The sequence below is a fragment of the Rhincodon typus genome, chromosome 3, assembly GCF_021869965.1.
Source record: "Rhincodon typus isolate 14 chromosome 3, sRhiTyp1.1, whole genome shotgun sequence".
In the NCBI taxonomy this organism is placed as follows: Eukaryota; Metazoa; Chordata; class Chondrichthyes; order Orectolobiformes; family Rhincodontidae; genus Rhincodon; species Rhincodon typus.
The window spans coordinates 31,460,330-31,472,944 of record NC_063334.1 but is presented as its reverse complement, the minus strand read 5'-3'; the positions used below and the strand labels follow the sequence as shown (position 1 = coordinate 31,472,944).

Genomic DNA, 12,615 nt, shown 5'->3' with positions numbered 1-12,615 from the left:
AATTCTGAACATCATGCTTGTTCAATTCATTAGGTAAGATAGGAAGCTGAATTTTAATGAGGTGAATTGTGTGGTACTGAGGCATTTAACAAGCTATAAACCTCCTCAATCGGTAATTCACCTTGCTTAGCAAGAAATGCACCTCGATGGAAGACCCATCAGGTGGGACAGATGGCACAACAGATGCAGCAAATTGTTCGTGATGTCAAGGCTGATTTCACCAGGCTTCACCTATGACTGCACCACAAAATTTGCTATAGCCCAGAGTGTTCAGGCCCCTATAAGATGCTGCACTATGTTATTCCTTGGAGACATTGAACAGACAAATTGTCTCCCCTTGCTTATGTTTGGGTTGTTTTCCCAGCTACTTTGATTTGGTTGGCTTTTCCATTGTCTAGTTACTGCAGGTGCAAGAGAGCTCAACTGTACAACGACGTTTGGAATGGCTTCTGACAGGGGACAAGGTCGCGCGTGTGTGTGTGTGAACAGTGTAGCAGAGTGTGTGTGTGTGTGTGTGTGTGTGTGTGTGTGTGTGTGCGCGTTTGTGTTTGTGTGTGTGTGTGAACAGTGTAGCAGAGAGAACCTAACCTCTGAAGGGAATACATCAAGATATACCTCCTCCTCTCACTGCTATGTATGAGATGTACCTAACTGCTCTTGTTGCATACCCCTGTTGAAAGAAGGATAAAGAAAGCTGTTAAGGTTATTGTAAGGATTATTTCTCAGTAACTGGAAGACTGAACTGTGTTGTCAGCAAAGAATTAAAAAGAGATCAAAGGAACTTGAAAAACATTGAACCAAATCAACTCATTGAATCCTGTAATAAACTGTATTATCTCTTTCCCCACCCTTAAAATGTGTATCTTTGTGTTCCTGTGTGTGTGTGTCTGTATGTGCAGATAGTTAAAAGGGATAGAGTTATAGAATTTTATGTTAGTATTTCATATTCCTTTGTTAGCATTGTTACAAATTGTCTTTAACCAAACAGGTTTTTTTGTCACTAGTTAAGTATACAAGCCTGGTTGTGTATATATTTCTGTCTGACTTCAACAGTTGGGTAGAATTGGACAGTTCTGTGGTAATCAAAGTTTTCCACCTTAGTGGCAACTCCAGGAATAGTGGGGCTGACCTTTAGCACTGCATGATGGGTCAATATATAATATATAGTTATATATACATAAAAGAAAATGATCTGGATCTTGGTATGCAGAGGACAGTTTCACAGTTAGTAAACCACACAAAACTTGGGAGAATTATAAACTGAGAGGAGGACAACACAGAACTTCAAAAGGACATTGACAATTTGGTGAAGTGGTTGGATAGGTGCCAGATGAAGGTCAGTGCAGAAAAGAGTGAGGTTATACACTTTGGGGCACAGAATTTGGAGAGATAGTATAAAATGAAGAATGCTTTTCTGTAGGGTGTGCAGGAGCAAAGAGACATGGGTGTATGTTGCAGTTATCACATAAGCTGACAGAGGTGAGCACTTTTCGCTGTATTTATGTATTCCTATACTTAGTACATGTGACAAATAAATAAGTAAATCTAAAGACAGGCAGAGGGTTGTTAATAAAGCATACAGTATTCAAAGCTTCATTAATAGGGGAACAGAATAGAAGAGGAGGGAGGTTATCATGAATTTGTACAAGATGCTGTTGGAGCTCAGCTGGAGTATTGTGTACTCTTCTGTGTGGGACATTATAGGAAGAATGTGAATCCATTGGAGAAAGTGCAATAAAAGAATGGTTCCAGGGATGAGACATTTCAGTTAGGAGGAAAGAAATTTGGACTTTTTCCCTTGGAGAGGAGAAGGCAACAGTTAACCGGTAAACAGTTCCTGCTCATGAAAGGATAAAGGACTAAAGTGGTTTGCAACAGAAGCAAATCCAAGGTGAGGAAACAAAAATACAAACTTCATTGAGTTTTTTTGAGGAAGTAACCAAGAAGATTGATGAGGGCAGAGTGATAGACATTATTTACTGGGACTTTAGTAAAGCCTTTGACAAGGTTCCGCATGGTAGACTAATTAATAAAGTTAGATCACTTGGGGTTCGGGGGGAGCTTCCCAGTTGGATACAAAATTGGCTTAACGGTAGGAGACAGAGAATGATGCTGGAGGGCTGTTTTTGGACTGGAGGCCTGTGACCAGCAATGTTCCACAGGAATCAGTGCTGGGTTCACTTTGTTTGTCATGATTTAAATGAGAATATAGAAAGCATGATTAGTAAGTTTGCGGATGACACCAAAATTGGTGGGGAAGTGGACGGTGAAGAAGGTTATCTAAGATAACAAAGAGATCTTGATCAATTGGGCCAATGGGCTAAGGAGTCGCAGATGGAGTTTAATTTGGATAAATGCAAGGTATTGCATTTTGATAAAACAAACAAACAGAAGTCTTATATAATTAAAGTGTTGTAGATAGAGAGACCTAGGGGTTCAGGTATATAATTCTTTGAAATTTGCATCATATATAGATAGGGTACTTAAGAAGGCATTAAGCACGCTTGCCTTCAATGCTCAGACCTTTGGGTATAGGATTTGGAACATTATGTTGAGGTTGTACAGGATGTTGATGAGGCTGTTATGGAGCACTGCGTCCAGTTCTGGTTTCCCTGTTATATGAAGGATATTATTAAGCTGGAGAGGGTTCAGAAGAGATTTACCAGAATGTTGCCGGGAATGGAGGGTTTGCATTATAGGGAGAGGCTGTATAGGATGGGACTTTTATCATAGGAATGTAGGAGGTTGAGAGGTGACCTTATAGAGGTTTATAAAATAATGAGCGGTACAGATAAAGTGAATGTTAGGTATTTTTCCCTAGTTGGGGCGAGGGGGGGAGGGGTGCGGCGTTTGATTTCAAGACTAGAGGGCATATTTTTATGATGAGAGGAGAAAAATTTTAAAAAGACACGAGGGGCATTTTATTTAAACACAGAATAGTTAGTGTGTAGAATGAACCTCCAGAGGAAGTGGTGGATGCGGGTAGACTTACAACGTATAAATAACATTTGGATAAGTACATGAATAAGAAGTGTTTGGAGGGATATGGACCATGCACCAGCATGTGAGATTAGTTTTGTTTGGGATTATGATTGATACGGACTGGTTGGACCGGAGAGTCTGTCTCTGCGCTGTATGACTCTGAGTAACCTGGAAGTCTAATGAGGCAAGTTCAATTGAAGCATTCAGGAGGGCATTGCATGATTGTTTTTATTTAAACAGTGTGCAGGATAGCAAGGAAAAGGCAGGAGATGGGCACAGAGTTACAGTACACAGAGAATTGGGTCAAATGGTCTTGTTCTACAAGGTAACAATTCTATGATTCTGGGTTGTCAGAGGTATTTCAGTGCCACCATCTTGGGCTTGTCTAGCAAGTAATGGTAGGAGATTCACCATTGTAAAAGATTTACAGAAAAGGCAACATTCTTAGGTAACACGAAAGTTTACTATATTTACCAATGAGTGCAACTACATTTAGCCAGGTATAATTGCTAGGACATCAAGGAACGAGTACAGATGCACCTGCTCCCTCTGAAACCTAGACTAGAACTCCTGGTCTCCACTTATAGGTTCTGAACGACATCAATAGAATGGGCAATTCTAATTTAATATGAACATTGGCTGCTTCAGACCCATTACCTTACAAATCTTCATATAAGCACTGTCCACTTCTGCCTAGTAATACAAATTCAGCACCTATGCTTGTTTTAAGTAAAGCTCAATTTAATTCCACTTAATATATTTCTGAAATCTGTTTTCTCCTTCTTCAAACTTATTTGTTGTTCAACATAAAGCAACAGGAGGAAGGAAAAATATTCCACCAGTGCAGTTGATTGAACAATTCTAATCCATCCAGGGGCAGAAAGTATAGGTGCAAGTGCTAAGACTGCATGGTTCACTTTAATTCAGACTCAATGCTGGACAAAAATAAACATTAATTTAAAAGACCTTCAAGTAATGGCTCTACCAGGTGCATTACACATCATTAAAAAACAAACATTTTTGATAATATTGTTGTAAAATATGTATTCCTCAAATTTCCTCCAATTATGTTTGGACAGTGAAATTTAAATTACTAAGAAGCAAACAAAAGTAGATTTCTTTCCTTTGAGAATTAGCATTTATGGAGAATGAATGCTATATTACTAGCATTGGCCACATAACATTCATTCCTGAACTCTAAATGTTGTGTGAAGAACTTGAATATATTTTGATTAATAAAAATTTTATGCAATGTAAGTACTGCATGTGGTAATGAGGAAAATTTGAGAATTCTCAAGGGAAAAGGCTAATTTAGCTTATTTTTGCGAGCTTTGGAAGATAAAGATTTTCAAACATTTTCAAAAGGAATAATTAATCTATTTCTGACTTGCTTTGTGTAAGCAAGTTGCAATTTTAATTAAACACCATTAGAAGAAAAACAGCAAAGTTGCTATTCAGAAGCCTTGGTTAACAATAATCTCCAGGATATTGTCTTGATTAATGTTCAAAATTCCATAATCTTAAAAACAAGACTAAGAAAATTATGCAAGACGTGAGTGGTTACTACCATTTCCCTCAGAGGATTGCTATATTTTGCATGAAGAGTTCCCTTCACCAGGCAAAGGGGCAGCAACAAAAAAATGTGGTTGTTTAAACGAGAGAAAAATGGCCCTTGTCTTTCAAGTTGTGCTCATATAAAAGCTGGCATATGATAAACAAATGAAACATTGTAGTATAATTACAACTGTGAGGAGAATGTAACAAACAATAATACTATCAACTTATATTGATAATTCATGAAACATTCAGCTTTCAAGTGTAGACTTCCCAACATTGTAGTATTTTGCAGGATTTTTGTTTTTCCTGTCTTTTTGGTGCCTGTACTTTGGCATAGGAACTTCAGTTTTCCAGACTCGTGTATTTCTGCTTCCCTGAGACTGATCTGCCATTATTCCATCTTTAGTGTACTTGGTCTCTTCTTACCTAACACCATATCTTGCTATCATTGGGATGTGTACTGCACTATTACATTGTGAATAATCTATTCAAAACAATTACATTACTTATAATCAGATTATAACATCAGCATATTTTCTCCGAATCATTGAATTATACCACACAGAAGGAATCTATTTGGCCTATCATGTTTGTGCCAAATCCTTGTGAAAACTAGTCACTTCTTTTTATTCACCCATGGGATGTGGGCATCACTGACAGGCCAGCATTTATTGCCTAGACCTATTTACCCAGAGGACAATTTAAGTCAACCACAGTGTTGTGGGTCTGAAGTCATAAACAGGCCAGACCAGGTAAGGATGGTAGTTTTTTTCCCTAAAGGACATTAGTGAACCAATGGGTTTTTCCAACAATCAGCAATGGATTCATGATCATCATTAGATTTTTAGTTCCAGATTGTTTTTGTTGAATTCGAATTCCACCATCTGCCATGGTGGGATTCGAACCTGGGTCCCCAGCGCATTATGGATTAATAGTGTAGCGGTGATATCATCAGGACATCGCCTCCCCTAAAAGCCCTTAAAAAGCCACTAAAGCCCTTAACTTGCTCTCGCCCCACAAAATACCATGTTTTCCTCTTCAATTATTTATCCATTTCCTTATTGAATGTTCCTATTGAAGCAGTTCCCACCAGCCTTTCAAGCAGTCTATTCCAGGTCACAACAGCTTGCTGGGGGAGGAAGGGGGAGAAATTCTCATGTAGCTGGAGTTTCTTTTGCCAATCACTTCAAACCAATCTCTTCTGGCTACAGACCCTTCTGGCAGTGGAAATGGATTCTCTCTATTTCCTATCTCAAACTCTTTTGATTTTAAACTCTTCATGATTTTAAATACCTCTCTCAAGTCTCCTTTTAACATCCGTCACTCCAAGGAGAAGTTGTTGGGCGCGAATCTGAGGGATAGAATTTACATGCATTTGGAAAGGCAAGAACTAATTAGGGATAGTCAAAATAGCTGTGTGCAGGGGAAATTGTGTCTCGCTAACTTGAGTTTTTTGAAGAGATGATAAAGAACACTGACGAATGCAGAATGGTAGATGTTGTCAATATGGACTTTAGCAAGGCATTTGACAAGGTTCTGCATGGTAGACTATTTAATAAGGTTAGATCACACAGGATCCAGGTTGAGTCAATTGGACAGAAAATTGGCTTGAAGGTAGGAGACCGAAGCCAGTGGTAGAGGGTTGTTTATCGGACTGGAGGCCTATGACCAGTGAGGTGCCGCAAAGATCAGTGCTGGGTCCACTGCTTTTTGTCATTTATATAAATGATTTGGATGTGAACATAGGAGGTATGGTTAGAAAGTTTGTAGATGACACCAAAATTACTGGTGTGGTGGTCAGTGAAGAAGGTTATCTCACAATACAATGGGACCTTGATCAGATGGGCCAATGGACTGAGAAGTAGCAGATTGGATAAATGTGAGGTGTTCCAGCTTAGTAAGGTAAACTAGGGCAGGACTTATACAGTTAATGGTAGAGCCCTGGGGAGTGTTGTCGAACAAAGAGACCTGGGGAACAGGTACCCAGTTCCTTGAAAGTGGCGTTGAAGGTAGACAGGGTGGTGAAGATGACATTTGGCATGCTTGCCTTCGTTGGTCAGTGCATTGAATAAAGGATTTGGGATGCCATGTTGCAGATGTACAGGGCATTGTTGAGGCCACTTTTAGAATACTGCATACAGTTTTGGTCTCCCTGCTAGATGAAGAATGTTGTTAAATTTGAGAGGGTGCAGAAAATATTTACAAGGATATTGCCATGCTTGGAGGGTTTGAGCTATAGGGAAAGGCTGAATAGGCTGGTGCTTTTTTCCCTGGAGAGTCAGAGGCTGAGGGGTGACCTTATAGGGGTTTATAAAATCATGAGGGGCATGGATGGTGTGAATAGAGTTATAGAGACGTACAGCATGGAAACAGACCCTTTGGTCCAACTCATCCATGCTGACCAGACATCCCAAATAAATCTAGTTTAATTTGCCAGCATTTGGCCCATATCCCTCTAAACCCTTTCTATTCATATAATCATCCAGATGCCTTTCAAATGTTATAATTGTACCAGCCTTCATCACTTCATCTGGCAGTTCATTCCATACACACATCACCCTTTTTATGAAAAAGGTGCCCTTTAGCTCCCTTTTAAATCTTGCCCCTCTCACTTTAAACCAATGCTGTCTAGTTTTGAACTCCCTCACCCTGGGGAAAAGACCTTACCTATTTACCCTATCCATGCCCCCCATGATTTTATAAACCTCTATAAGGTATCCCCTCAGCCTCCGACGCTCCAGGGAAAATAGCCCCAACCTATTCAGCCTCTCCCTATAGCTCAAACCCTCCAACCCTGGCAACATCCTTGTAAATCTTTTCTGAACCCTTTCAAGTTTCACAACATCCTTCCGATAGCAGGGAGACCAGAATTGCACACAGTATTCCAATAGTAGCCTAACCAATGTCCTGTGCAGCAGTAATCAAGGTTTTTCTTCCCACCAGGGTAGAGGAGTCCTAAAGCTAGAGGGCGTAGGTTTAGAGTGAGAGGGGAAAGATAAGAGACCTGAGGGGCAGTTTTTTAACGCAGAAGATGGTGCATGTATGGAACAAGTGCCAGAGAAGGTTCTGGAGGCTGGTGCAATTACAACATTTAAAAGGCACCTGGATGGTACGTAAGTAGGAAGGGTTTAGATGGATATGGGCCAAATGCTGGCAAATGGTACTGGATCAGTTTAGGATATCTGGTCAACACGGACAGGTTCGAATGAAGGGTCTTGATTCAGTGCTGTATAACTCTATGACTCTTAAGAACATTATAAACTCCTCCAATCTCTCTATGTCACTGAAGTCTTTCATCTCTGGGAACTATAAACATAGCAAATCAGCTCTGCAACCCCTTGAAGACCTTCTCACCTTCACCCAGTATGAGCAACTACCTCAAGCCCTTTAAATGTTTGTTTGCTTCCAGTTCATAGTCTGTATATCCTGCATCCTTTGGTGTAGCTGGATGTCATTGTCAGTTCACATTGACTGCATTCAGCACAGATTCATATCCAATTGTTGCAAAGTAAATGGAAGCAATGAGACAATTACAAGGCAACACAGCAATTACACTGTGACCTGAGACAGTCTGCTTAAAAGAGTGCCATTAATTATAGTCAGATCATTATACTAGAACAGCATTTTCATTTGCAGTATGGAGCTTGAGTCAATTCTGCATTCCAACAGTGTTCCTTTGCTTTGTCTCTGAAGGCTTGAGTGAATTCAATGCATAATATTGACACCATTGAACTAACTACTGCGGGAAGCTGGATTAGAGAATGAAGCAAGGACAAATACGCTGAGTTCAGTGAGATGGAGGATGGCAAGGAGAATGAGAAGCAAATTATTGGTTGCACTTTGCTTAAATTCCGTTTGCCACGTCCCATCCCCTCCGCTGTTTTCGCCCCAAAATAATTAACAAGTGTAATTGGTGTACACTTCACTAAGAAAAATTGCATACTTTACTTGAAGTGTTGTTGCATTCCTTAAAGTACAACTTGTTTTTCAAGGAAACTAACAATCTGCCATAATAGATTTTTCATATTTCTCCCTGGGTTGGTCCCTTTTCATGAATGACCGAGTTAGAAACTGTTGAAATTATTTCCTCAGTAGTAATGGCAAGTGAGGTATATTCAGTTTAAGTTTATGTCAAGGTACAAGAAATTTTGCTCAGTTACTCTTGGAAAACAGAATTAAAACCAAAAATTTTCTTTCCATCTTTCCCTCAGATTTTTAGCAAACACAAGCTTCGATGGCGTCTCAGGTTATGTTAAAGTAACAGATCCATCTGTTATCACTTCAGACAGCCATTACTACATCTGGAACCTACAGCTTGACCCCGTTGGGAAGCCTATGTGGACACGTCTTGGGAGATGGCATGAGGGGAAAATTGTCATGGACCACGGGATTTGGCCCAACAAGATGCAGAAGCCAAAAAGCGGTGGCAGCCAATCGTCTCGGCTGCATCTAAGAGTAGTTACCCTTATCGAACATCCCTTTGTATTCACACGCAATGTAGATGCGGATGGCCATTGCCCTGCTGGTCAGCTGTGCCTGGATGCTCTTACAAATGATACCACCGTCATCGAGGGTCTCTTTGAGAACTTAAAGTCAGGGAATGATTCCGTGCCAATCGAATATAAAAAGTGCTGCTATGGCTACTGCATCGATCTCCTTGAAAAGCTGGCAGATGACATGAGTTTTGATTTTGACCTGTACATCGTCGGCGACGGGAAGTATGGTGGCTGGAAAAATGGCCGCTGGACAGGGCTGGTCGGTGATTTGCTCAGCCGTGCAGCGCACTTGGCCGTCACATCTTTCAGCATCAACTCAGCGAGAAGCAAGGTGATTGATTTCACCAGCCCTTTCTTCTCCACCAGCCTAGGCATCCTGGTGCGGACTAGAGACACGACAGCCCCCTTCGGAGCTTTCATGTGGCCGCTGCATTGGTCAATGTGGGTGGGGATCTTTGTGGCTCTTCATGTGACAGCATTGTTTCTAACTCTGTATGAATGGAAGAGTCCTTTTGGAATGACTCCCAAGGGGAGAAACAGGAAGAAGGTCTTCTCCTTTTCTTCAGCCCTCAATGTCTGCTATGCCATTTTGTTTGGTAGGACAGCTGCCATCAAAACCCCCAAGTGTTGGACAGGACGGTTCCTAATGAACCTGTGGGCTATATTCTGCTTGTTCTGTCTATCTACGTACACTGCTAATCTAGCTGCGGTAATGGTAGGGGAGAAAACCTACGAGGAGCTTTCAGGAATTCATGATCCTAAGGTAAGAACAGTGCTGCTACTCCATTAAGTTTAGATATGAAAGCAAAGATAATCCATACTGATTTACATTGCCCAATGCATGCAATTGTCATGAATCATTATGGCTTCAGGTCTTATTTGTTCCCGAAGCTCTCAAGCTTTCTTATTTGTGCAAGTGAGAGGAAAACTTTAATTAAAATGTCAGCTCAAAATTCATTCTTTATAGAGAAGGTTTCACAGTTTTTTTTATTGTCTCCAAAAGCATAACAAAAAGTGCACACATTTACCTGTCACGCAAATTGAATCAGGCACTCAAATAAAAAATAATACTATACTTAGAATGTCTATCTGAAATGCCTGGAGACTCGATGATGAAATGTTATGCCAACTATAGTTCATAATCGCTTAATTTCCCCATTCAAATGCAGCAGAAATTCTCCTTTAGGAGACATCCCCAACTATGGTTTTTATTCCCCAACTCTTCTGTATTTCTGACTTTGGATTCTGGTCTTATTTGGTAATTTGTTTCCTTTTGAGCAATAGATGCATTGGCTTCAAAATTTCCATGCATGGGGGAAAGCCAAATTCGACCAAAAAGTGTTGGAAACTTAGAAACGGGGACCTTGCTGCACTTAACATCATAATTTCACCATTCAAATCGACAACCAGAGCAGGGCCACCAGGGAATCCAGTAGCAGGAGATGACAGTGGTTCAAGGAGAAGGAGAGGCTAACAGTGGCAGTATGGAAAAAAAGGGTTGAAACTGCTGAGAATTTTAAAATTGAGGTATTGTTGGATCTTTAGTCAAAATTGATTTTTTGTATGAGAGGGCTGTCCTGTTAAGAGAGGCTCAGTAAATTAGGACAATATTCTTTGGAGTTTTGAAAATGCAAAGTCTTCTCATTGAACCATTCAAGATTTTGAAGGGGCTTGCAGAGCTGATACTGAGAAGTTGTTTGTCCTCCCTGCAGAACCTGGAGCACAGGTGTATTGTCTTAAGATAACAGGTTTATCATTCAGGACTGACATAAAGATTAATTTCCTCACGGTATACATTGATGCCACTTTGTCTCGGTGGTGAAGGAAGTGAATTTTGAGGTTGATGGATAGGGTGGTAGTCAAACAGTTTTGTTTTGTACATTGATAGTGTGTGGGTGTTGCTGGCTAGGCCAGCATTTATTGCCCATCCTTAATTGCACAGAGGGCAGATCGCTGTGGATTTGAAGTCATAAGTAGGCCAGACCAGGTCAGCATAGCAGTTTTCTTCCCTAAAAGGACATTAATGAAACAAATGGTTTTATTTTTTGACAATCATCCATGATTTCATGGTCATCATTAGACTCTTCATTCCAGATTTTTATTGATTTCCAATTCCATGATCTCAATGGTAGCATTTGTACCAAGGCTCTGAAAACACTACGCGGATCTCTGAATTAGTAGCCTTGGGATAGTACCTTTAGGTCATCACTTCCCTTCAGTATGGCTGGCCTAGTTCAGTATCTGGTCGATGGTGTCTCCTCCCCCTACCTGGATATTGACAATGGTGGATTGAGCAATTGTAATGCCTTCGAACATTAAGGGCCATTGGTTAGATTTTCTCTTGCTGGAACTGGTCATTGCCTCATACCATGTGGCACAAATGTTCCTTGCTATTTGTAAGCCCAAACCTAGTCGTTGTCTAGTTTATCCTATATTTTGCTAGGAACTGTTTCAGTATCTGTGGAGTCGCAAAGTGATGCTGAGCAATGTGGAATCATCAAGCATCTCTAAAAGGAGTTGCAAAGTGATGCTGAGCAATGTGCAATCATGAAGCATCTCCAAATCTAACCTTATGATGCAGGAAGCTAATTGATGAAGTAGGTGAAGATGGTTGGACCTTGGACACTAACCTGAGAAACTCCTGCTTTGATATCTTAGGGTGAAGTAATTGATATTCAGCAATTGTAACTATCTTGCATTGTGCCAGGTATGACTCTAACTTCCCATATTGACTCCAGTTTGCTAGGATTCCTGATGCAACTCTTGAGTCAAATATTGCCTTGATGTCAATGATAGTCACTCTCACCTCACCTCTGGAGTTCAGCTCTTTTGGCCACATTTGAATCATCATTGTAATGAGGTCAGGAGCCATGTGGTCCTGGCAGAACACAAACAGACCATCACTGAACAGATTATTCTTTTGCAATTTCCATTTGATAGCACTGTTGACTACCCCTTCATTTACTTTGATGAAAGAGAGTAGGTAGATACAATTAATTAGCTGGGTTGGATTTGTCTTGGTTTTCGTGCATGGGTCATTCTTGGCCAATTTTCCACAATGTCAGATAGGTATCAGTGCACTGGAACAGCTTAGCGAGGCTACTTCTGCAGAACAAGTCTTCAGTACTATTGTCAGAGCCTGTAGCCTTTGCAGAATCAGTACCTTCAGCCAATGTTTGATATGATGTGAGGTGAACTGAATTGGTTGAACACTGCTATGATGCAGGTGCCTTCAGGAGTAGAAGAAGAGAAATAATTTATTTTTCACCTCTGTTTGGGCTTCCCCGTCATCAAGGTATGGAGCCTCCACCTTCCATTAGTTGTTTATTTGTCCACCACAATTCCCGATTGGATGTAGTGGGACTGCAGAGCCTAGATACTATCCATTGATTGCGGGATTACTTAGTCCTGTCTATATCATGCCTTTTCCACAGTTTGGCACTCAAGTCGCCAGTATTGCAGCTTCACTGGATTGAATCCTTATATTTACAGATGCCTGGCGTGCCCTCCTGCACCTCACATTGAACGAGGTTTGAGCTCCCAGCCTGATTGTAATGGTGGAGTGGGGTATATGCTGGAT

General features: G+C 40.7%; 1 protein-coding gene across 1 annotated transcript in view; it reads left to right on the top strand.

Moving 5' to 3' along the window:
- grin3a (glutamate receptor, ionotropic, N-methyl-D-aspartate 3A) overlaps positions 1-12,615 on the top strand; it is a 137,457-nt gene that overhangs the window by 53,278 nt on the left and 71,564 nt on the right. The window contains exon 3 of the mRNA XM_048595114.1: positions 8,751-9,798. Coding sequence (XP_048451071.1) covers positions 8,751-9,798 — 1,048 coding nt within the window. The remainder of the gene's footprint in view (positions 1-8,750; positions 9,799-12,615) is intronic.